The sequence below is a fragment of the Aspergillus saccharolyticus genome, assembly GCF_003184585.1.
Source record: "Aspergillus saccharolyticus JOP 1030-1 unplaced genomic scaffold BP01scaffold_49, whole genome shotgun sequence".
NCBI lineage: Eukaryota > Fungi > Ascomycota > Eurotiomycetes > Eurotiales > Aspergillaceae > Aspergillus > Aspergillus saccharolyticus.
Genome location: NW_020290659.1, coordinates 188,287 through 208,964, shown reverse-complemented (window position 1 = coordinate 208,964; position 20,678 = coordinate 188,287). Strand labels below are relative to the sequence as shown.

Genomic DNA, 20,678 nt, shown 5'->3' with positions numbered 1-20,678 from the left:
GGTCAGACAATCCCCACCACCATCGGGTCAATCAAGCAATCAGAAAAAAAGGTCCTTGATTGAACGGGATTCATTGTTGTCCACCGTTCAATTGACTTTTCAGAAAACTCCCTTATCTTTCCAGGTTAGTTGACTGAACCACATTGGATTGGACAGCCTCAAGCTGCATGATGACCTCAATCCGGACCGGGATCTTCTCACGAATTGGCAGTCCGATAGAGTCCCATAGTACATAGTTAGATGTCTTGCACGAGTTTTGTCCATTGCAAAAAAGAAACCCTTGCAAGGCTCGGCAAAGCTTGTCGCGGCCAACTAAAAAAGCTTGGTTTGGGTTCCACCGGACGAGGAAGTCCCACTCGGCCTCCCTTCGGCTGGAATAGTGCTTATCCTGGCGGCGTAAGGGAAGAAAAGCGACACACAACAACAACAACAACAACAACAAATCCCACACCGACAATTAAATTGTGTTGGCCTGGCGCCAATACATACAGTACACAATCACGCTTATCGCCCGCCCTCGTGTGGTGTGTGTGTGTGTGTGGCTCTCTCTCCCTCTCTGCAATCACTTCCGTCACTATCCGCGCTCAGTTAGCCTCACCCATCGAAAAGCATCTTGCCACCGGCTGCATCATGCCTGCCTGCGTGTCTTCCATGCAGGCGAACCATGCAACATCCCAGTCGCGTGGTCCGTCAGACTTGTCGTGTGTCACTTTCCCACATCTACGGGGCGGGGAAATTCCATTCGTCCTTTGGTGGCTCATTGGATGCTGGGGGGTTGGGGGGAGGGGGAACGGGAACCTACCTCGCTCCACTATCTATATCCGGCGGGCCCCGGGCACAGATTACTCGCTGGCAATGTGTCTGATGGTTGGAACTGCCATCTGGGTGGGAAAGGGGGTCCATTCTGGTTCCGGCGAGGAGTTACTCTCGTTGAGTGGCGCCAATAGTCCGACGGAGGACCGCGAGGAGGTGCGAGAAAGCTATTCCGAGATGTCCGGGTTAAATTACATGTAACGGGATTGTATCTGTTGGAAGAGAAGAGGATGAGGAATGATAAAACATAATAATTATTAGAAACTGGAACCTCGAAGGGAGGGGGAAAAAAAGAAGAAAAAAAAAGGAAAAAAAGGAAAAAAAAAAAAAAAACCGGAAAGACAATGACCGTTCTCTCCGCAAGAATATGAAGAATAGGAATCAATTGGGGTGATGGGGAACCCTGATTGTCTGCCATCACAAACTCCCCTCCTGCGCCCTCTTCCGCCAAACATGCCCGAGTCAAGAAGCCCTAGTTCGTACAGACCACAGATCTCTGGAATGGATAGACCGCGAGGACTTTACTCCCGCTTGCTAGTCACCGAATAGTCCGTTGACATCACAATGCCCGCCGCATGCCCGTTTTTATCGTGCTTGACCATCGCGTGCATCGCCTCCACGTCGTCCTGCGTCTCCGGGACTGCGGCGCTGCGCAGGGTGGACAGGTAGTCCCAGTTGCGGATTACCTTCTTGCGTGCCCCCACAGGGTCACTGCCATCGCTGCCCTGGCCGCGAGGCTTGCCCGCGCTGGAGATCTTGCTGCCGAAGAGGTGCGGGGCGATCTGCAGGAGGAGCGGCCGGAGCACGGGGAGACAGGCGCAGATGATGCCCACGTTGATTTCCACCATTCTGGTTCAGAGATCGACCAACGTTAGTAAGAGACCGCAGATGCACTCCGGGAGTGCGGGGGAGGGGAAACTCACGCCCATTTGGCCAGGGTCACCTTGTACCAGGTCAGGTCACTGTCGTGGACGAACGGCATCATCGTGACAATGCGGACGATCGCAATCACGCAAGCACTGGAAGACCGGGTCAGCAACTTCGATTTTTCCAGCCAAAGCAAGGGACGCATACAAAGAACCCATCATCAAGACCATCATGAGAAGCACCTTCTGCTTGAAGGTGGTCTGGAGCGACCAGCAGAGCCGGATGGGCAGGGCGAGGGTGATGAGGTCGGAGAACAGGTTGAAGGCCGCGTTGGCGTACACAAAGGCCAGCTGATCGACACACCGCGCAGTCGGCATCAGCGTGACATCCCACATGGCCTGGGCCGGAATGCAGCCCAGAGTGAAGACGAGCAGACTGATCATGTTGTACACGGCGACAAAGATCATGATGCCGTAGGTCATCTGGCGGAACCGCTTCTCGGGACTGAGGCGCAGGAAGAAGAGCAGAATCGAGGTCTTGACCAGCCAGATGCCGACCACGAAGACGTCTTCACCCGCGAGGTCATTCTGATACTCCCAGTCAGGGTTGCCGGGATCCAGCGAGGCCCCTCGGCCGGATTGGAGGTGCCTACCTGCTTGAAGGGCTTGATTCGGTCGAGATACAGATCCCAGATGTGCACCCCATACCCGTTGTCAATGTCTGTTCCGGTCAGCGGTGCTACGGACTTGGTTGGGGGCGTTCGAAGATCCTCATCACGTACTGATAATGCCCAAAATAGCAAAAATCCACGCGCAGATTTGAGCCCCGATCACGAACCCTGGTCAACCCTGGTCAGCGTGGTTTCATTGCTGCCCTTCATGTGTCCGGCTTACAGTCGTCGAGGGCAATCGTCTTCTGCAGAACCGCCCGAGTATACAGTCGCAACAACAGCACGGCAGTTCCCGTGAAGCACAGAGCGAGATTGATCGAATAGATCTGATAGTTCTGATTGGGCGGGTTTTCAAAGTTGGCTGTCACCCCCGCGGGGGGGTCGGCGGCGGGCACCCGGCTCAGATCCAATGTGGTTGACATGAGGGTGAGTGAGTGAGTGAACGAAGGACTATCCCTGTCGGTGCTGCTGCTGCTGCTGCTTTGGTTTGGATGTAAATCGAAGATATCCCTGTTGTCGAGCCACGAACCAAGGATCCACGATGAGAGACAACGGCTCCTTTTGTGTCCATGCTTCTTTATATCTTCTCCGTCGAGTCAGTCCAGTACTTCCGTTCAGCGATCTTGCCCTTCTTCATTCAGACCCCCATCTTAGACATCATATGCAAGATACATCGGACTACCGCCATAGTCTCCTCGCCTGCATCACATAGTTGGTATCCTTTCACGGGGGGAGACTGCGGAGTGGCGATGATTGTACCTCCTTGGCTGAACCCCCCGCTCGATGGGCTCGGACCCATTTGCGCCACTATTCACAGTGTCCAGAAACCTTCCCCTGCACTAATCTTGAATTGGGTGGGAGGATCTGACACCTCGATCGCGAACAAACCCAAAGTGTCCCCCGACGGAGGCTCGATCGACGCGATTGTTTCTGACGGAAAGCGATCCCCGACGTGAGGGTCCAAGCGCAGCTTGTGTTCCAGAGGTAGGGGGGCACTGGCCAAGGAGTGCGTCCGTCCGTGCTGGTGTAGCTTTCCCTGACGATCGCACCGGTTTCGAGAAGTGACAGGCTCGGATCTTCGGTCGCGCTGACCGATGCAGCGGCGAGGTATCACACGGTCGCTCTTCGTGAGACCAATAATTGCGGAGATGCCTGATAGTGCAGGGCTGCCCCTATCTCAGGTTTTTGTCCCGTGAAGCGGTGCATCTTTGCCTGGAACTGCATGTGCTGATTTTGGTCGTGTATCAATTGGGGCAGATTGGCACTAGAAGGGAAGATGGATGAAGAAAAGAAGAACGAAAAAAAGTACAGGAGTCAGTGACTGGGCAGTCACTCGTACATTGATAGATCAGGGCTGCCGAATACGCCTCTGTCCCGCCTCTTGCACAAGCCATTGTCTGCCATTTTGCATGGTGCAAGGAAGAGATTAATCAGAACCTTCTTTTGACAGCATATGGCATATCTTTCACCTGTCGATGTGCCCTCCCCTGAAGGCATCCCTCCACGGAGAGAGAGAGAGAAAGAGAGAGAGAGAAATGTGACAGGTGTCAGACCCACCCCAGTCCGACACCAGCAACGATCTCCATCGATCCAATGACTACGGAGTACCAGCCGACTAATTCTGCAGATCGTGTTTGCCTTGATTTGGACTCCAGTCCAGATCTGACGTATCCAATCCACCAACCAAGTCCGTTCGTGGTCTATGCACAGTGACACCCTGTACAAAAGCACCGATTCATAAGGCTTTGAAGCCGCCCGCCCCTGTTGCCGGTGACAATCTCCTCATATCCTCCAGCCGAGCTCGTTTGGGAACTGCGTTATCTGTCATGACAGGTTTGAAGGAGGTGGTTCTGTCTGCCGGCCAGGACCGCGACCAGTCGAAGACCTCGCTTAACCGTCAGAATGCACGGTACAATTGGGTGGACAAGGCATAATGCGTCTGGTGCAGGCCATCCGCGGCCCCGCCGATCTGCTCTGGGTCGATTTGGACCATAGGAGCAAAGCCACCAGCACCCCCCCCCCCTCCAAGTCCAGGTTAGAGCTAACACACTTCCTGGACACCCATAGAGGGCCAACCCTGGGCCAAAGCATCTCCGCCACCCACATTGCAACCGCAACCGGGGTGAGCGAAGAGACCATCGGTGTGACTGCGAGTTAATTGCTTTCTCCGGCCTCGAATCCCACCGTACCTGTGTCTGTCCCCTTCGACAGATAATGATGTGGCGCTGCAGTGGGCATGATGCGGGCTGTCACCCCGTGCGGACCGTTTCGCGAGCCAGCCGTCGAGACATACACCCACCCGCCTGACTCGGAGATGGCTCTGCTGGTGCCTCCCATGCGTGCCGTCTTGGGTTTCATGGGCGCGGTGCCTTTCCGTATCTGGACGAAGCTCAGTCATGAACCACTCAACTTACTCCGCAATCTCTGTCCACACCACCAGCGGCAGGACAGCTTGATCGGCTTGCGCAGCAACCCGTCCACCCTCCGTGCATCAATGCGAAAACCAGACGATGTCCGAGAATATCTCGCAGAGCCCCGAGCGACTATTCCGGCTGAACGATGTCATGGCCGAGATCTCGGGCGGTATGTAGTTCGGACCAAGTGTCGTTTGTAGGGCTTTTCCCGCGTTGCCCCGTTCGCTTTGCCAGCTTGCGGGGGGAGAAGCCATGCACGAGAGAGTGAGTGTCACTCCGTCACTTGAGGTAACATCTTCCAGGGGCTATGCTCTGTATCTCTGCTCCGAGCAATACGAGGCTGTCATTGACTGGATTGATTCTCGTGGAGTCCCCGCGTTTTCGTCCCCGGACTCGGTTTCTTCCCGATGCTTCCCCCTCCTAACCCTAATCCAGCACCACATACTGTACGTACTGCACCGCCCAGCCATGCAGGATCGGACCGTCACTGTCAGTTCTGACTTCCTATCAAGACAGCCAACATGACTACAGTCACCTGGTCGACCGTCTCGATATCCAGTTTCCCACCCCGATGCCAAGTCTGGGTGACTGGGAAGATGCCTTCACCAAAGCCAAAGCCCCTCTGGCGCATATGACCGACGCGGCGAAGAAAAACATCACCTACGGCTCCTCGTCGACCACCAATGCCTGCTGGTCAAAAACACCAACCACACCTCCCCCTCCAAGCCCCACGCTTCCCTCTCCTTCTTCGACTACGACGCGGGTCGCCGCCCCGCAGAACACGATGGACGAACTTAGCTGGAGCATGTGGTCCATTTCATCCGGGGTTCGGGTATGGCTTGACGTACGCGGAGTTGAAATTCAGTACGAGGATTTGGGGGTTGAGAGGGTGGAGAATGCGAGCACCTCTTGTTTGGCCCCGGATGTGCAGGACGGGCTGGAAGAGGGAGGGTTGGCCGCGCGGTGGGATGCGGTGATGAGGGTGCGCTGTATGGTGAAGAACACGGAAGAGGTTGCCGCGAAGGAGGTCGTGCAGTTGTCGGGGAGGGTTAGTTTTTAAAATGAGGGGATGTTGGGACGGACAGTGTATATATAGGGTTGAATATGAATTCATGAGCCAAGCCAACTCATGTATACTTTTGGGGGTTTGTTTTCGTCAAGGCGGCGATGCATGGAGCTCAAATACGACAGACAGCAAGAGTATAGAGTATAGGTACTTCCCTCTTACAACGCGCGTATCAACCAACAAGATATACAATACATTTTCACACGCTAGTCACACACACTCATATACATAAACACCTACCGGATCCACCCCTTAGGACCAGCCCACGTCCCCTTCACCATGTTGTTGTAGTACACCCAAGGGAAGAAGTTCTTCTTCAGCTGCCAGAAAGCCTTGCGCGGCGTGGCCTGGTCGATCCCGAACAAGCTGCCAAAAGTCTCCTTGGGCACGCCCGCGTACTTGAACTCGGCCAACAGGACCTTGCCATATTCCGTCGTCAACGGGCACGAGGTGTACCCGTCGTACTCAGCATCGGGCGCCTTGCCCTCGGCCGCGCGCAGCAGGTTGCGCACCATCACGGGCGCCTCGGCGATGACGGCCGCGGCGGTCTTGGAGGTCGGCAGACTCGACGCATCACCGATGGACCAGACGTTCTTGAACTTCTTGTGCTGGGTGGTGGCGTTGTCGACGTCGACAAAGCCCGCCGCGTCGGCCAGCGGCGAGTTCTTGACGAAGGCGTGCGGGCCCATCTTGGGCACGACGTGCAGCAGGTCGAACTCGCGCTGCACCTGCGCGCCCGACCCATCGACCTTGGCGAAGGTGGCGGTGTTGCCCTCGACGGCGACGAGATCGTGCTGGAACAGGCCCTCCACGCCGCGCTCCTGGCGCAGCGCCTCCAGGGAGGCACTGTACTTGGGCACGCCGAACATCGCCGGCAGCCCGGTCGCGAAGCTGATGTTGATGGCCGACTTGCTGGGATTGGACGGGTCGTACAGCCCGGCCTGCTTCCAGTGGTCCAGCGCCAGCCACATGATCTTCTGCGGCGCGCCGGCGCACTTCAGCACCCCCGCCGGCTGCGTGAACAGCGCCTTGCCGCTCTTGAGCTTCTGCAACGTCCGGTACACCTTGTCCACGTGCTCGTAGCCGTAGATCGACGAGACCAGGCTGTTCGGGTCGGCCAGCGCCTCGGGCAGCCCGCGGATGCTGTTGAAGTTGACGTGGATGCCCGGCACGACGATCAGCTGCTCGTACCCGAGACGGTCGCCGTTGGCCAGCGTGACGGTGTTCTGCTCGGGGGTGAAGCTGTCCACGGCCTGGCCGTACAGCTTCAGCTTGGGGTCCAGCAAGCCAGGCAGCGGGCGGCGCAGCTCCTCCTTTGTCTTCACGCCGCCGCCGACCAGGGTCCAGCCGGGTTGGTAGTGGTGCCATTCGGCGGGGTCGATGATGGCGATGTCATCTTGGGTGAATTGCCCAGTGCGGAGGAGTTGGTGGCTGACGTTGAGACCGGCGCTACCGCCGCCAACGACGAGGATCTTGTGAGAGCGCGTGGAGGAGGAAACGGGGGAGGGGGAGGCAGTCGATGAAGGTGCGGCGGCGGTGGCGAGCGTGCGGAGGGAGGCGATGGAGGGGTTGGCGGGGTTGACGGCGCGGGCAGCGCGGGTGACGCTGCTGCGGAACATGGTGAAGGAACGAACCACCGAGGGTGAGATTGAGAGAAGAGAAATGGAAAGAGAGAAGATGAAGATGAAGTTTGAAAAGGCAAAGGCAGAGTCAGAATGGAGTGAATGGATGTACCTGAAAGTTAAGCTGATCGAACCAATTGCCGGCCTCGCCGATCGCGTCATCTCGGGATTCCCCTGTTGGTGCTGTTTGTGTGGTTTGTGTGGTTTGTATGGTTTGAATCCATCCTCCCGGCCCAATCGAAATCCGCCTGTTTGTTCTTATCGGTCGGCGTCTTCGGCCGCTTTTCCTCCACACCAACGCTCTCAATCAGCGTCTCATTCTACTATCCATGATTTGATAGACAGTGAGACCACACGACAGGATGGCGTGATCTGCTATGTAGGATATTCCATTTCCGATGCGCTGAAATACAGTATATTACAACCACTAGAGACCCCGACCCCGACCCGATGGCATGCTCCTCACGAGTTCATCACCGACGAGGCCACCTCCTTCCTCAACGCCTCCTTCACAATCGCTCCGCACATCTTCGCATATGGATTCGTCTGGACGGCCAGCTGCTGTGCGACTTTGTTGCCAAACCGGCCGCCCATGAAGAAGTCACTGCTGGCCATCTCCTCCAACTGCTGCGCCCCCATCCCCTCCAGCCGCTCCGGTCCGCCCTCCCCCTGTGCCTGTCGGAACCGTGCGGCTTTCAGCAGCAAATACCCGCGATGTGTGTATGCGTCCGCGAGGATGCGCGCCTGTCCGGGGGAGACAGGGTCGGCGGGGGATCGTGGGTGGGCGAGTTGGATGGCCTGCGTGAGGTCGGCGAGGAGGGCGGAGGCGGAGGCGCTGTTGGCGGCGGCGAAGAGCTTCGTGTCGGGGTCGGATGATGGGGTGCTTGAGGCGGACGTGGGTAGAGGCGTCAGGTCGATGAGGAGGCGTCGGGCTTGGGCGCGGTTGATGTAGGCTGAGGGGTAGGTGGGTGCTTCGATGATGAGGAGATCGAGGTCCCTGATGGCTTGCTGGACCATGGAGAGGGAGGGCTCCGGCTGTTCGAGCGTGCGGACGATGTCCAGCTCGGCGGACTTGAGTGAGTCGTGCTGCTCGGGCGAGATGTTGAGGTGGGCTGGCAGGGAAGAGAGACTGGCGTCGATGACGGGCGCGGAGGAGGGAGATGACTCTGCATCAAAGAGGGCCTGCAGGACGGCGGAGTCGTTGGTTGTGAGGGAGGGCTTGCAGGGGGTGATCGTAGTCATGGTGATGGTGTGTCTGTCGGTTGAGATGTGTAGGATGTTTGTTTCGTGAGAATCTCAAATACGAGCTTCTTTGAGAGAAATGCTTTGCACGACACATTAAAGACCGGAGGAAAATAGCCCAAGTATATCTGGCGCGTCAAGAGGAGCTGCGCCTCTAACCGTCCGGGATTATCGAAAAACGGATGTTTGGTCAAATACCCGCCGCCAGCCGGGGTTGTCCGCCCGCAACCGACGCCATCCTCTGCCATTCCAGCCAAAGTATCCCCCAAAGTATCCCAATGTATCCCCAAGTATCCCAAAGGATCCAGAAGATCACTACTGTATCTATGAAGGGTCAAGATAGGAATATCCGTCTGGAGATAAGGGTTAAAAGGTAACTCTTTTCCACTCAAACTCAACGCTTGATCTCAGAACTCCTTTTGCATCATCAACCCCAACACGATCTATTGATACAACAAAACAGTCATCTTCTAGCCCTACCTACAAAGCAATCTCAGCACACATCGTCATGGCTCCCATCGCCACCTCTTCCCCTACCACCTCTCTCCCCACCAATAACTCCAGCCTCGCCAGCTACAAGGGCTACGACCATGTGCACTGGTACGTGGGCAACGCCAAACAGGCGGCCGCCTTCTACATCACCCGCATGGGCTTCCAGCGTGTGGCCTACCGCGGCCTCGAGACCAACAGCCGCGCGGTCTGCTCGCATGTCGTCCGCAACGGCGACATCACCTTCATCCTGACCTCTCCCCTGCGCTCCCTGGACCAACTCGCCCGCTTCGACCCCGCCGAGCAAGACCTCCTCCGCGAAATCCACGCCCACCTCGAGCAGCACGGCGACGCCGTCAAGGACGTGGCCTTTGAGGTCGACTCGGTGGATGCCGTGTACAACGCCGCCGTGGCCAACGGGGCAAAAGCCGTCTCGGGCCCGCAGACCCTCGAGGATGGCGACGGACAGGTGCGCGTGGCCACCATCCAGACCTACGGACAGACGACGCACACCTTGATCGAGCGGGGACAGTACCACGGGGCCTTCCTGCCCGGCTATCGGGTAGAGACTGGTGGCCCCGATCCCATCACTGCTCTTCTGCCGGGGGTGCATCTACGACACATCGATCACTGTGTGGGGAACCAGGATTGGGATGAGATGGATAAGATCTGCCAATAGTACGTCCGTCCCCTGGGAAAAGTCCCCATGGACAAAGACACCCCGTCATGGTTGATACGTGTACTGACGCGATCACCAGCTACGAGAACGCGCTCGGTTTCCACCGCTTCTGGTCCGTCGACGACAAGGACATCTGCACGTACGTCTTCCCCTCTCCCACCAATCTCCTACACAATCGAGTCCAACCACTAACATCTCCCGCCGGGGTGGATAGTGAATTCTCCGCCTTGAAGAGCATCGTTATGGCCTCTCCCAACGAGGTCGTCAAAATGCCCATCAACGAGCCCGCCAAGGGCAAGAAGCAGTCCCAAATCGAGGAGTACGTCGACTTCTACAACGGGGCCGGCGTGCAGCACATCGCCCTCCTCACGGACGACATCATCCGCGACATCACCAACCTCAAGGCACGCGGGGTGGAGTTCATCCAGGTGCCGGACACCTATTATGAGGACATCAAGATCCGGCTGAAGAAGGCGGGGCTGGTGCTGCACGAGGACTTTGAGGAGATTCGCAAGTTGGATATCTTGATTGATTTCGACGAGGGGGGGTATTTGCTCCAGCTGTTTACTAAGGTATGTAATCTATTTTTTGGAGAGGTGCAGGCGAGGCTGACATGTGCGACAGCATCTGATGGACCGTCCAACGGTGTTCATCGAGATCATCCAGCGGCATAATTTCGCTGGGTTTGGCGCGGGGAACTTCAAGTCGCTGTTCGAGGCGATTGAGCGGGAGCAGGCGCTGAGGGGGAATTTGGTTTGAGGCTGAGGCGGGTTCGGTTGGGTTTGTTCTGATAGCATTTGCTTGGTTTAGCGATCGCATTTTTTTTTTGGTGGTTTAGCTGGCTTTCTGTTACTGTACTGTACATTCAAACTGTGGTCGTGCATTGTACCTTGCATGGCAATGAAGACGGATGTTTTCTTTCATACGGTTCTTTCCAGAAGACTTCAAGCCTGCTATGACAGCTGCGCCAGCTGCTCGTCGAACCGGGCTCTGGTCTCCTGTGATGCAATGATACCCGCGGGGCTTGGTCAGCAGATGTGCCCCTTCGTATCAAATTCACGTCGGGCGATGGCTACAGTCGGATATCCCGGCCTCAGGAACGGACCCTCTATCGTGACGTCAACATCCTATCGTAGGTTCCCAAGTCATCTCCGCGCGAATCTCCGCATTGATTTCGTACAGCGTATGTGATTGGGCCGTGGGGTTTCTTTATCGAGGTCTACGTGCGCTTTGGTCGGTCAGGGCGGCGGTTATTGGCCGGGCGATTGGTGATAGGTCTCGAGATAATTGCTCCGCTTGCATGAGGGATAACCACTCGGGTGTAGTAAGACAACTATGACATGGATGGAGACGGGCAGCATTGAGGTCCATCGAATCAAGTTTCAAGGATACGGTAGTTGAGAGACCGTGCGAGAGGTTGCGTGGCCTCCTTTCAGGTCTACTCTACTGACTTGTAATATCCTGGCATCACCAGAAGCCGGAAACAATAAGGATGACAGCCACAATGGAAGGGACCGCCATCGCGATAGTGACAGGGCCATGGTCTGCAGCAGGGAACCAGATGGTGCCCTACATACATGAACAGGCATGCTATTGCATTGCCGTTGCTCACCACATATTGAAGCGAAAGAGACAAGGAAAGGGAGATTCCACCATATATCGTAACCTGCAGTCGAAATGCCACTAGACAGGTGCATCCTTATACACGAAACGAAGGGCAACTTGCAATCGACACGCGCATCGTATATCAAATCAAGCTATCTATCCGAGATGAGCATCCTTCACTGGGCAGTCAACCATCAAAGAGGGCACCGGAAGTTCAGACAAAGATGCACACAAAGGGCCATCGCATCCCATCCAACAAAGAACCAGACCATCATCTCTTCTTCTCATCCTCAGTATTCAACATGGAACTATCGCATCTTCTATACACCACTCCTAGCCGACTTTGGCCCACAACATCCCCATCCCAGACCGGAGACTCTTAGACCAGTTCAAGCTTAAGTGCTCCTCTACCATCACTCCCCAAAGACAACCCTAACCATGCTCGAGGACGACGAAAACGAGTACGACAACTACTACCCCCAACCCAAACCACCCTCAACCCCCAGCAGCCCTTCCACTTCCAGTTCACCATCATCTCTCCTCCGTCTCCAGCGATCCCTCAACCTCCCCCGCGAAGCAGCCTCCGCCACCGCCCTGGAACGCGCCAGTCAGTCCCCCCAATCCCGACAATCCCTATAAAACCCTAACAGACCCCAGATGTAACCCCCCAAATAACCATCCACACCCACACCATCACCCCACGGTACCCCGAGATCCCCCCACCGAGCCACGAGCCCTACACCCTGCGCGCACGCATCTACACCCCCCGCAGCCACGGCTACACGCCCACCCACCTCCCCGTCTACCTCTACTTCCACGGGGGCGGGTTTTTCAATGGCAGTCTGGACAGCGAAGACGCGATGTGCGCGCGGCTCGTCTCCAGCCTCTCCGCCCGCGGGCGGCCCATCATCCTCGTCAGCGCGGACTACCGGAAGACGCCGCAGGTGCGATACCCGGATCCCTTCGAGGATGCGTGGGAGGTGTTTGAGTGGATGGAGCGGCGGATGGCGTGGTGGAACGGGGATCCGAATCGCGTGGTGGTGGGCGGGGAGGATGCCGGGGCCGGGCTGGCGGCTTGGGTGGCATTCTTCGCGCGCACGAATGTGGCAGGCCGGAGGGAGTTGGATACGCGGGGGGGCAGGCTGGTGAGGGTCGTGGGGGTGGTGTTGTGTAATCCCTGGATGCCGTTTCTGGATCGTGTGGTTGAGGAGGCGCGCGGGAGGGGCCAGGGGGAGAGTCCAGGTCACTTCGAGAGGAAGAAGGAGAGGGAGAGGGAGATGTTTACACATGATTTCTATCGCGCGCTGCTGGATATTCATCACGTCGAACCGGGACATCATGCGCTGGGGCCCTGGACGGCACTGGGGGCGATGCCGCCGACGTATGTTCTGACCTTTGCGGAGAGCTGTTTGCGGCTGCGGCAGTTGATGTTTGCGATTATGTTGATGCGCGAGGGGTGAGTTGGCTTTCCTTTCCTTTTGGTGGGATGGGGCCTTGCGGGAGATGAATTGGTTGAAATAGCTGCGATGCTGACGGAACCTGGGGTAGGGTGGATGTCCACTTGAATGTACTCGCCGACTCGCCACACGAGATCCCGGACCAGGAGCTTCTGCCCAGTTCGCGGCCGTGGGGCGACGAGCTGCTCGAGGCCCTGCTGTGGTGCTTGCGGCCGATGGAGTGAATCCCTTCTCCACGATGTCGACTTTGCAACTGGAATCCCCGGACACGACATGTCTTGGGTGGGGTGTGGATTGTCGAGCATATACATAAGTTTCATTGAGAGACAGCACCTAGATAGGGGTCCGGATTCATATTTAGTTTGAAAAGTCTAGACATAAGGTCCGGAGTGAGACGGCGTGGTAGGTGGTGGATGGGGAAGAATTACTGTCATGCAGGAGGAAAACATGCCAGTGGGTTGCATGAATAAGGATTGTCGGACTCTTGCCCTGCGTAAACTCATCGACCAGTGTTCTACTAACGTTAAAATGATTGATAACAATGTACATCAAAACCCAAACAAACTGCTTTCTGTTCGCCATCAAATCATCCATCGTGTTATTCAAGCGTGGCATGTCAAACGCTGATATGTGCAACTCTCATTGTTCGTCGATGATGAGCAAAGGAGGAATCGCTCCCTCCGTAGCAGTTCGGGCTGTCTAAGAACCCAAAACAGCGCAAATGAAACGCCTACCTATGGAACTCTACGTGGTGGAATATATCCCAGTGGTGTGCGGCCCTAGATATTCGACAAATGCTCCCCCCGTACCCTCCCAGCACCAGTAATCAAATTCCTGGGAACGGCCGGCACCGTCTATTCCCCGCATCCTACCAATCAGTACTACTCAACGGCCACCCATTGACCGTACTATACGCCTCAAGCGGCGTCGTCCCATTCAAGGGCTCGTAGTGCGTCCGCTCCCCGCATGTCTCCTCTCCCTCCCGCAGCGATATGCACCGATCCTGCAGCAAGGCCGCCACATGCGCGCCCGCCTCCTGCCCCTCAAACCACGCCCCATGCAGGAATCCAAAGTACGGCGCGCTGGTCGCCTCCCCCGCAAACCACAGCCGGCCGGCATTCGCCCGCAGATTCTGATGCATCTCCAGCGTCGTCCCCACCGGCCAGTTGGAATAACTGCCGTACGCCCAAGGCTCCTGCGACCAGCGCGGGTACGTCACGGCCGTCGGGTGGGGGATTTCGGTCTGGAACATCTCGCGGAGCACATCCAAGATCTCAGCCGTCGTCTGCTCGGTGGTTTGCCGCTCCACGCGGTAGGCCTGTTCCTCGACCACGGTGACAACGAGGATATTGGAATCAGGCAGAAAGGCTTGGAAAATCGGGTAGTAACCGCGGGTGGTCGGGGAGGCATAGAGGAAGAACTGCGTATCGGTGGGCCAGAATGTATACGGAAACTGCAAGAAGATCTTGGTGTAGGTGCCCATGTTGAACTTCTCGATCGCGGTTCGTTTCCATTTCGGGAGGGGCGGGTGGAACGACACGGCGTGATTTTGAAGCACCCCGAGAGAAAACGTGCAGATAGCATAGGCGGCTTCGATGCAGTCCCCGTCTCTTGTATGAACGGTGACGCCGTTGGGGGAGTGGTCAATGGCGGTGACATGGGTGTTGAGGCGGAGGCGCGGAGAGGCTGGACGGTCGGTGAAGACTGTGGCGGCTGCCTGCTCGATAATAGTGCTATACCCGCGGGGGTCAGTCACAAAGTGGTTCGCCTTGCCGAATTGATTAAAGGTTAGGTTCTCGCCAGCCATTCCAAATACAAAGGAACTAGTCTCGGGCGGGGAGGCGTCCTCCCAATCTAGATGACGCATACACATTAGTCCACAGCCGGGCTCCCTTATGTAGGTCCTGAATGGCAAACCAAGGGGGGAGTATGCCCTGTATGCCTCGATTGCCATGCTTCATCGGATCATACCCCAGTTCCACCACTCGACCGCTTGGGCGGCCATGTCATTCTTGCGAGGGCGCCAGCCAGCCAAGGCCAATCCGGTCCGGGCGGTTTGGTCTTGCAGATTCTGCATCAAGATCCGACCGGCCTCCCGGGCTGCAATCTCGTAGACTCGGGCATATTCATCGAGGAGATGTCGATAGTCGGATTCTCCGGTCTCGTTGTAGGTACGGAGTGAGCTGTAGTTGGAATAGGTATTGTGGAGATGATATTTTTGGGCCTATTGATGAGTATGGTTTGTTGTCTATAAGGAAAAGAACAATCACATACTAGAGCCCAGACAGGATTGATAGCATCGATCGAACCCAAGCCCTGTAGCTGTGGTGGGGCGGGGAGTAACTCCGTTTAGCGCAGCCTCAAAATGCTTGCAATCTGAATGCGGGGAGGAACATACCCAGTTGGCCCCGAATTCCACTACATAAGGGTTGCCTTCTTTGTCTACTCCAAAGTCCGTATGCCATACCCGACCTCCAAGCGCCTCGCGAGTCTCGAGTAGAATGAAGTCGGTGACGGACGCGTTATTCAGGGCTTGCTGCTCGGATTAGTCGAGCGTAATGGAGGGTTACTCAACCTCAACGAACACATACCGCGGCAGCCACCCCGGCCATCCCCCCTCCCCTGAAACAATTAGTCCTGACAATTACCCCAGATCTAATGCCTATTGCATCGGCTTACAAGATGGCCACGGTTGTCTGCGTGCACATTTCGCCCGTCAGAGGGGTTTGCGCCACGTACCCCCATCCTGGCTGAACCCCAAGCGCGACGAGTAAGAACGAGAGGGAACTAGAATACATTTCTGCGCCCACCATTCGACAGTACCGGATCTGAGGCAGGGGACTTTCCCCGAGGACCGAGGAGGTGTAGCGGACTATATATAGGTCGCAGCGCAAGAAGAGAGATGTCACACAGTCTGATCAGCATGATGCTGGCACCCTTCAGGGCACGGTACATTCAGCGGCCAGAAAGCGAGGCAAACAAAGAAGGATGCAGGGCGGGCGTGGATCAAATAACCCGGACGATCCTCCTTGGCATCCGGTACTCGCATCACCAGGGCTGCACAGGTGACTTCTTCCGGACCGGCGAACACTGGGTCGATCGGATGCTAATCGGTGGGAAACGAAGAACTGGACGAGTCTGGCCGGAAAAGCGAGGGAGCTTCGATGATTGGCGCGATAAGCTGGTCCCTATCATGGCAGTCTGGTCGATTTGTAGCGTTGGCACTGCCAGTTGCAGTCGTTGTGGCATCTGATAGCAGGACGAAGTGGACTTTGTGCTACTTCCCCACTCGTGATAATGATATTGAAAGCATCGGGACAAATTGGCCGTTGTCTCATGATGCAATGATTGAAGTCGGAGTGTGAAAAGGCGGAGGCGGAGCGAGTGAAGAGGGATTGGACGATAATTTGAGGGGTTTGATCAGTTTGTACTCCGTACTGGATGGTCTGTTTTGGGGTGTTTGCATCCCATCCATCCCCCCTCTTTTGGCCCCCACCCGACCAGGAGTGACGGAGTGACTTGGATGCCATGCATGAATTACGCCCCGGGGCGAATGGCCGTAATGCGTTAGTATTTCGAAACTACGTCAAATTTGGAGTACTCGAGTAAAAGATAAAATCTATTGCCAAGCTGACGGCCTTTTTGCAGTCATGAATGCTATGAACAAAACGGGAAGAACACTTTTTCATCAACAGGTATCAACAGGAGCCCTCAAAAAAAGTAAGAATATAAACACCAGCCATGATCATCAGGGATATTACTCGCAAAAAGCTCATTCGTCATCCATGTTCAGCTCGTCAAAGTCATCAAGCAGCTCGTCCATGTTAATCTGTGGCACCTCATCCTCACTCTCATTGTCCTCGTCCTCATCCATAGCATCCGCCGCTGGGCGCTGCTTCCGGACCTTGTACAGATCCAGAGTCTGTCGGAGCTCCTCATCTTCTTCGACGTCGCGTAAGAACATCTCAAAGTCCTCCTCCAGACGGTTGGCTTCTTGCTCCTTCTTGCGACTGGGTTGACCAGCACCGGCGAGGGCCTCCTCTTCGTACTCGCGGGCCATGCGCTTGAGGCGCCAGGTACGGCTCTTCGGCTTCTTCTTGCGGGCGTAGAACTTCTTGACGAGGACGACGTCGGGGATGGTCGAGCCGTACTGGTGGCTCTGTTCGATGGCGTCGAAATTATCATCGTTGAAAATGGTTCCGCTGAGGTGGTAACCGAGAACGGAATCGCCGGGGTGCAGAATGCCGCCCAGGTGGGTCCGCGTGAAGTAGGTAGTATCGTTGGAGCCAAGGTCTGCGGCGCGAGCGACGGTGGCCTCGGCAAGATGGTACCGACCATTAGTCTGGCCCGTAAGCTCGATATCCAGGATGATGAATTCCTTCAACTGAGTGACATCCGCAAGGTTCTTGAACGGCGACCGCCAGTAGACGCCGGTTTGAACGTCAGCGGTCTGAAGGGTAGCCGGATCGAGGAAATTGACGGTGTTTCCAACGCGGTGGCAAAGAGTAAGGGGTGAGATGTTTCCGAGCTGGCGGGCCAGCTTGAGTGGCAACGCGACGAGGTCATCCTTGCAAATAGGGATCAACTCGATGGAGAAAGTGTGTTTGTAGGATTTGGTGCTGGTGTGGACGTCCATGGAAATCAACTCCTGGGACTTCTGCATCTTGCACGGAACCACAGAGGCGAGGAAGTCGACCATCTTTTCGGCGTGGTTTCGCTGCGCGAAGTAGAAATCGATACCATCTTTGGCTTCTTTGATATTGACCGTATCCTTGTGGGCGCCATTCTTCAAAATCAACTGCTCTAGATGAAGGAAAGTGCGCTTGTGGGGCACCTTTTGTCGGACCTGGACTGCAGCTCGCCACGTATTCGGGGTGAAACTCTTCTGACAATCTGCCGTCGAGGTTAGCCATCGGCTGGGTGGATGCAAGCTCCAAGCGGTAAACTTGAGCCAGTCGGAGAACTAGACCTACCAGGACACTGCTGACCAGCCACAACATACTCCACCTCGAATGATTGTTGGATAATCGTGCCTTGGAAGGCCTCCTGCTGGATTGTGATGTTGACCTTAATGCGCTTCGAGTGGGGTTCGGTCCAGATGAAGTTGGCGTCGATGATGCGGACTTTGGACAAGCCACGAAGACGGCGCAGACAGAGGGCGAGTAGTTCCTTGGACTCGAGGGTTGCCACTACCCACTGGTTGGGGGGCTGCAGCCACCGCTCGCAGTCTTTGCAGCAGAGAAGGGTCGACTCGCGCTGGATGCTAAATTCCGGAGAAGATCAGTCTTTGTCCGTGTTGATTTGTCGCAGAAAGCAGAGACTTGACATACCCCTGAGTAACGTCAACATTGAGCTTCAGACAGTCCTGGCACATAGCACCCGCGGAAGTGGTTCCATCGATGGGGGCACCGCAGTTGCAGCAAAGAATGCTAGGATGGATTAGCAAGATTCGGGGCTAGATAGGCTGACGATAGAAACTTACGTCGCAGCGACCGGAGGCTGGTCCTGCAGCCCCAACATGGGAACCGAGTCATCCAAATCCATCGACATCTTGATACCCGGACACAAACCGTAAAATCCACCACGGGCTGAAGAGTTGAAGAGTCGGAGATTGAGGAGTTGCTGCGAGATCGAATTCGGTATTTTTTTTTGCCCCGCCACCTGCCAGTCAGCGGGCTGACTCAGCGGTATGTCCTGTTTGCACTTAACTAGTCGGTTATCGATAGCTGCATGACCCTTTCGGGAATAGTGTAGTTTTCCCAGGGACGGATGCACGGACGGACTGCTCCGTACTTTTCAACACGTTGACTATCACCATCTTTTACTCATCTTCCTTCATTAGATCGTCCAGCCCTGAAGACTACGCTGGCTTCGACTTACAAGGTATGTGCTCGTTGTACCAAGCTTGGTGGGGGCGGTGCTCACCCTATCAGTCATTTTACCCCGTACAGCCATGTCAGACCACAGCAACTAGACTGCGCGCTAAGTATACAATCCAATCTCAACCCGGTGCCAAGCATCGCCCTTGGTTTGTCAGTGGGGGCGAGCGTCACAAAGTCAGACTCTAGAGCAAGACTTGGGGGCCAGAATGCGAAGGATGGCTTCGATGGCTTCGCACACGTGGGTTTATGCATGATGGCTGTCAGCATGGCACACTGCATGCCATCCCCCTCTCCGAATGGGGGCCAGCGCTCAGCCTACTCGCCCCTTGCTTGAACAATACAAATGAACCCTATAGCCCCCCACGCCGGCCATCCGGTTTCATCTCTGGCTCCTGCTTGTCGTTGCAGGTCGGTCGTTACTCTCCATGTTTGACATCCGCTCGCCGACCGTGGATGAGCAGGTCTCGTCGCAGTCTCATCAGCCTCTGGCTATGGGACTGTGTATCGCATTGCTTATCCTGGGGAATGTTGCCGTGGCCATTCGACTGCATACGCAATGCCACTTTTATAAGCGCCCTCTGGCAGAGGACTACGCGCTTATCGTGGCTCTGGTTGGTCTCTCCGTCACCCCTGCAGCCCGGTTTTCGCTGACCTCGCGACCGGAATGAGCTAGATGCTCGCCAACCTGGTGTCCATTGCCACCCTCGTGGGCACGCACTATGGTCTGGGCCTCCCTTTGTCTAAGATCTCTTCGAGTGGCCACCTCCTTGCCCACACGAAGTCAATCTATGTGGTAAGCTCGTCGTCTTTTCGAAGGTACGGGGTGCCAGGAGACTGACTGAAGACAACCGGCAGTGCATGTGGATGGTAGGTGTCTTCTATGCGCCAGCCATGCTTGCCGCCAAAGTAGCCATGCTACTTTACTATCGCCGCAAATTCCCCCTCGACCACCTAAGCCTGCGGAGCATCTGGTGGGCCAATCTCGGGTACATTATTCTCTGGGCCACTGGGTCGATGATTGCTTCAATAACTTCCTGCATCCCCGTCAGCTATTTCTGGAACAGTGCACTTCCGACAAGAGGCCGCGACGGCAGTTGTGGTGACTTCAGAACAGCTAATACGCCACCGGCTGCACTGGATCTGTTCTCCGATCTCCTCATGCTTCTCCTTCCGGTGGCGACCATCCTCAGCCTAAAACTGGCTCAACCGCGACAGAACTCTCTGATGACGGTTTTATGCATTGGTGCTCTGTATGTATGCTCTCACCTGTCAATCTCACTTCAGCTTTCATGGCAGAGGGTCGAGGCGAACCCGATGACTGACCTTGCTTCTTCACATAGGATATGCGCCGTCACCGTCGCACGCATCGCCGTGCTCGAAACAACCTCTGGCCTGAACTCCGACCTCAGCTATGCAGGTGCCCCGTTCTATATTTTGGCTAGCGTACAGCTCCACCTCGCGCTCATCTGTGTCTCGGCCGTCCCCATCGCTGTGTGTCTCCGTCTTTCCTGGCGCGCCGCTACTTCGAACGATCCCGCTGCCCGCTGCGGCGGGTACGTGTATCCGATGGATCCGGCGCCAGGTAAGACGGCGACAGCACGCAAGCAGAAGGCAGGTCGAACGGGGTTGACAAGTAGCACGGAGCAGCTACGACAGGGACAGCTGTCGCGGGATGAGCCGCAGCTGCATCAAATTGTGGTTAAGATGGACGTGGAAGTGGCGCATTGAGGATGTCCGGCGTTTCTTTTGGCGAGATTTTCACGGAATACCCCTTCTCAATGATATATTTGACTTCAAGTTACTTTGGACTTGCTTCGTGATATTTTGAATTCCATGAGGACTCGGCCGAGATGCTACTAAGAGACCCACCCA

At 56.0% G+C, this 20,678-nt stretch overlaps 9 protein-coding genes across 9 annotated transcripts; 4 read left to right on the top strand and 5 right to left on the bottom strand.

The window, feature by feature from the left end:
• Window positions 1-1,334: 1,334 nt before the first annotated feature.
• Window positions 1,335-2,772, bottom strand: BP01DRAFT_306115 (putative integral membrane protein (Pth11); the record flags this gene model as incomplete). Its single annotated transcript, XM_025572221.1, has 6 exons — window positions 1,335-1,662; window positions 1,737-1,832; window positions 1,888-2,267; window positions 2,333-2,400; window positions 2,462-2,518; window positions 2,574-2,772. 6 exons carry the CDS (start codon window positions 2,770-2,772, stop codon window positions 1,335-1,337), a joined length of 1,128 nt encoding a protein of 375 aa, XP_025427315.1.
• Window positions 2,773-4,283: 1,511 nt separating this feature from the next.
• On the top strand, window positions 4,284-5,824 carry BP01DRAFT_369217 (uncharacterized protein; the record flags this gene model as incomplete). Its single annotated transcript, XM_025576544.1, has 5 exons — window positions 4,284-4,384; window positions 4,418-4,491; window positions 4,582-4,933; window positions 5,067-5,210; window positions 5,296-5,824. 5 exons carry the CDS (start codon window positions 4,284-4,286, stop codon window positions 5,822-5,824), a joined length of 1,200 nt encoding a protein of 399 aa, XP_025427314.1.
• A 242-nt stretch (window positions 5,825-6,066) lies between these two features.
• BP01DRAFT_306076 (NAD(P)/FAD-dependent oxidoreductase) lies at window positions 6,067-7,449 on the bottom strand (the record flags this gene model as incomplete). Its single annotated transcript, XM_025572219.1, has 1 exon — window positions 6,067-7,449. The coding sequence occupies one exon, from the start codon at window positions 7,447-7,449 to the stop codon at window positions 6,067-6,069; it is 1,383 nt and encodes a 460-aa protein (XP_025427313.1).
• A 315-nt stretch (window positions 7,450-7,764) lies between these two features.
• Window positions 7,765-8,778, bottom strand: hmgX. Its single transcript, XM_025570793.1, has one exon. The coding sequence runs from the start codon at window positions 8,692-8,694 to the stop codon at window positions 7,915-7,917; it is 780 nt and encodes a 259-aa protein (XP_025427312.1). The 5' UTR covers window positions 8,695-8,778; the 3' UTR covers window positions 7,765-7,914.
• A 226-nt stretch (window positions 8,779-9,004) lies between these two features.
• Window positions 9,005-10,638, top strand: BP01DRAFT_360592 (4-hydroxyphenylpyruvate dioxygenase family protein). The gene is made up of 4 exons (XM_025575950.1): window positions 9,005-9,861; window positions 9,942-10,001; window positions 10,077-10,434; window positions 10,487-10,638. The coding sequence occupies exons 1-4, from the start codon at window positions 9,203-9,205 to the stop codon at window positions 10,619-10,621; spliced, it is 1,212 nt and encodes a 403-aa protein (XP_025427311.1). The 5' UTR covers window positions 9,005-9,202; the 3' UTR covers window positions 10,622-10,638.
• A 1,267-nt stretch (window positions 10,639-11,905) lies between these two features.
• On the top strand, window positions 11,906-13,266 carry BP01DRAFT_395249 (alpha/beta hydrolase; the record flags this gene model as incomplete). The annotated part of the gene is made up of 3 exons (XM_025578386.1): window positions 11,906-12,074; window positions 12,125-12,923; window positions 13,016-13,266. The coding sequence occupies 3 exons, from the start codon at window positions 11,906-11,908 to the stop codon at window positions 13,146-13,148; spliced, it is 1,101 nt and encodes a 366-aa protein (XP_025427310.1). The 3' UTR covers window positions 13,149-13,266.
• A 443-nt stretch (window positions 13,267-13,709) lies between these two features.
• BP01DRAFT_173522 (putative flavin containing polyamine oxidase) lies at window positions 13,710-15,854 on the bottom strand. The gene is made up of 6 exons (XM_025570792.1): window positions 15,604-15,854; window positions 15,516-15,546; window positions 15,323-15,460; window positions 15,199-15,246; window positions 14,896-15,148; window positions 13,710-14,778 (listed from the first exon to the last, which is right to left on the bottom strand). The coding sequence occupies exons 1-6, from the start codon at window positions 15,735-15,737 to the stop codon at window positions 13,793-13,795; spliced, it is 1,590 nt and encodes a 529-aa protein (XP_025427309.1). The 5' UTR covers window positions 15,738-15,854; the 3' UTR covers window positions 13,710-13,792.
• Window positions 15,855-16,524: 670 nt separating this feature from the next.
• On the bottom strand, window positions 16,525-18,666 carry BP01DRAFT_360590 (ribosome-binding protein NMD3). Its single transcript, XM_025575949.1, has 4 exons — window positions 18,407-18,666; window positions 18,255-18,353; window positions 17,898-18,187; window positions 16,525-17,817 (listed from the first exon to the last, which is right to left on the bottom strand). Exons 1-4 carry the CDS (start codon window positions 18,472-18,474, stop codon window positions 16,697-16,699), a joined length of 1,578 nt encoding a protein of 525 aa, XP_025427308.1. The 5' UTR covers window positions 18,475-18,666; the 3' UTR covers window positions 16,525-16,696.
• Window positions 18,667-18,746: 80 nt separating this feature from the next.
• On the top strand, window positions 18,747-20,549 carry BP01DRAFT_173364 (uncharacterized protein). The gene is made up of 5 exons (XM_025570791.1): window positions 18,747-18,807; window positions 18,858-19,417; window positions 19,480-19,599; window positions 19,662-20,056; window positions 20,147-20,549. Exons 2-5 carry the CDS (start codon window positions 19,232-19,234, stop codon window positions 20,532-20,534), a joined length of 1,089 nt encoding a protein of 362 aa, XP_025427307.1. The 5' UTR covers window positions 18,747-18,807; window positions 18,858-19,231; the 3' UTR covers window positions 20,535-20,549.
• Window positions 20,550-20,678: the final 129 nt, after the last annotated feature.

Bases quoted from the DNA above. Each gene is read 5' to 3' on its own strand.
- BP01DRAFT_360592 (XM_025575950.1), top strand. From the start codon at position 9,203: ATGGCTCCCATCGCCACCTCTTCCCCTACCACCTCTCTCCCCACCAAT. The intron at 10,002-10,076 runs GTACGTCTTCCC...CGGGGTGGATAG, and splicing joins GACGACAAGGACATCTGCAC to TGAATTCTCCGCCTTGAAGA. The intron at 10,435-10,486 runs GTATGTAATCTA...CATGTGCGACAG, and splicing joins TGCTCCAGCTGTTTACTAAG to CATCTGATGGACCGTCCAAC.
- BP01DRAFT_173364 (XM_025570791.1), top strand. From the start codon at position 19,232: ATGTTTGACATCCGCTCGCCGACCGTGGATGAGCAGGTCTCGTCGCAG. The intron at 19,600-19,661 runs GTAAGCTCGTCG...GACAACCGGCAG, and splicing joins ACACGAAGTCAATCTATGTG to TGCATGTGGATGGTAGGTGT. The intron at 20,057-20,146 runs GTATGTATGCTC...TTCTTCACATAG, and splicing joins GTTTTATGCATTGGTGCTCT to GATATGCGCCGTCACCGTCG.
- BP01DRAFT_173522 (XM_025570792.1), bottom strand. From the start codon at position 15,737: ATGGTGGGCGCAGAAATGTATTCTAGTTCCCTCTCGTTCTTACTCGTC. The intron at 15,547-15,603 runs GTAAGCCGATGC...TAATTGTTTCAG, and splicing joins CAGACAACCGTGGCCATCTT to GGGAGGGGGGATGGCCGGGG. The intron at 15,247-15,322 runs GTATGTTCCTCC...GCCCCACCACAG, and splicing joins TGGAATTCGGGGCCAACTGG to CTACAGGGCTTGGGTTCGAT.
- BP01DRAFT_360590 (XM_025575949.1), bottom strand. From the start codon at position 18,474: ATGTCGATGGATTTGGATGACTCGGTTCCCATGTTGGGGCTGCAGGAC. The intron at 18,354-18,406 runs GTAAGTTTCTAT...AATCCATCCTAG, and splicing joins CAGCCTCCGGTCGCTGCGAC to CATTCTTTGCTGCAACTGCG. The intron at 17,818-17,897 runs GTAGGTCTAGTT...CCTCGACGGCAG, and splicing joins GGCTGGTCAGCAGTGTCCTG to ATTGTCAGAAGAGTTTCACC.
- hmgX (XM_025570793.1), bottom strand. From the start codon at position 8,694: ATGACTACGATCACCCCCTGCAAGCCCTCCCTCACAACCAACGACTCC.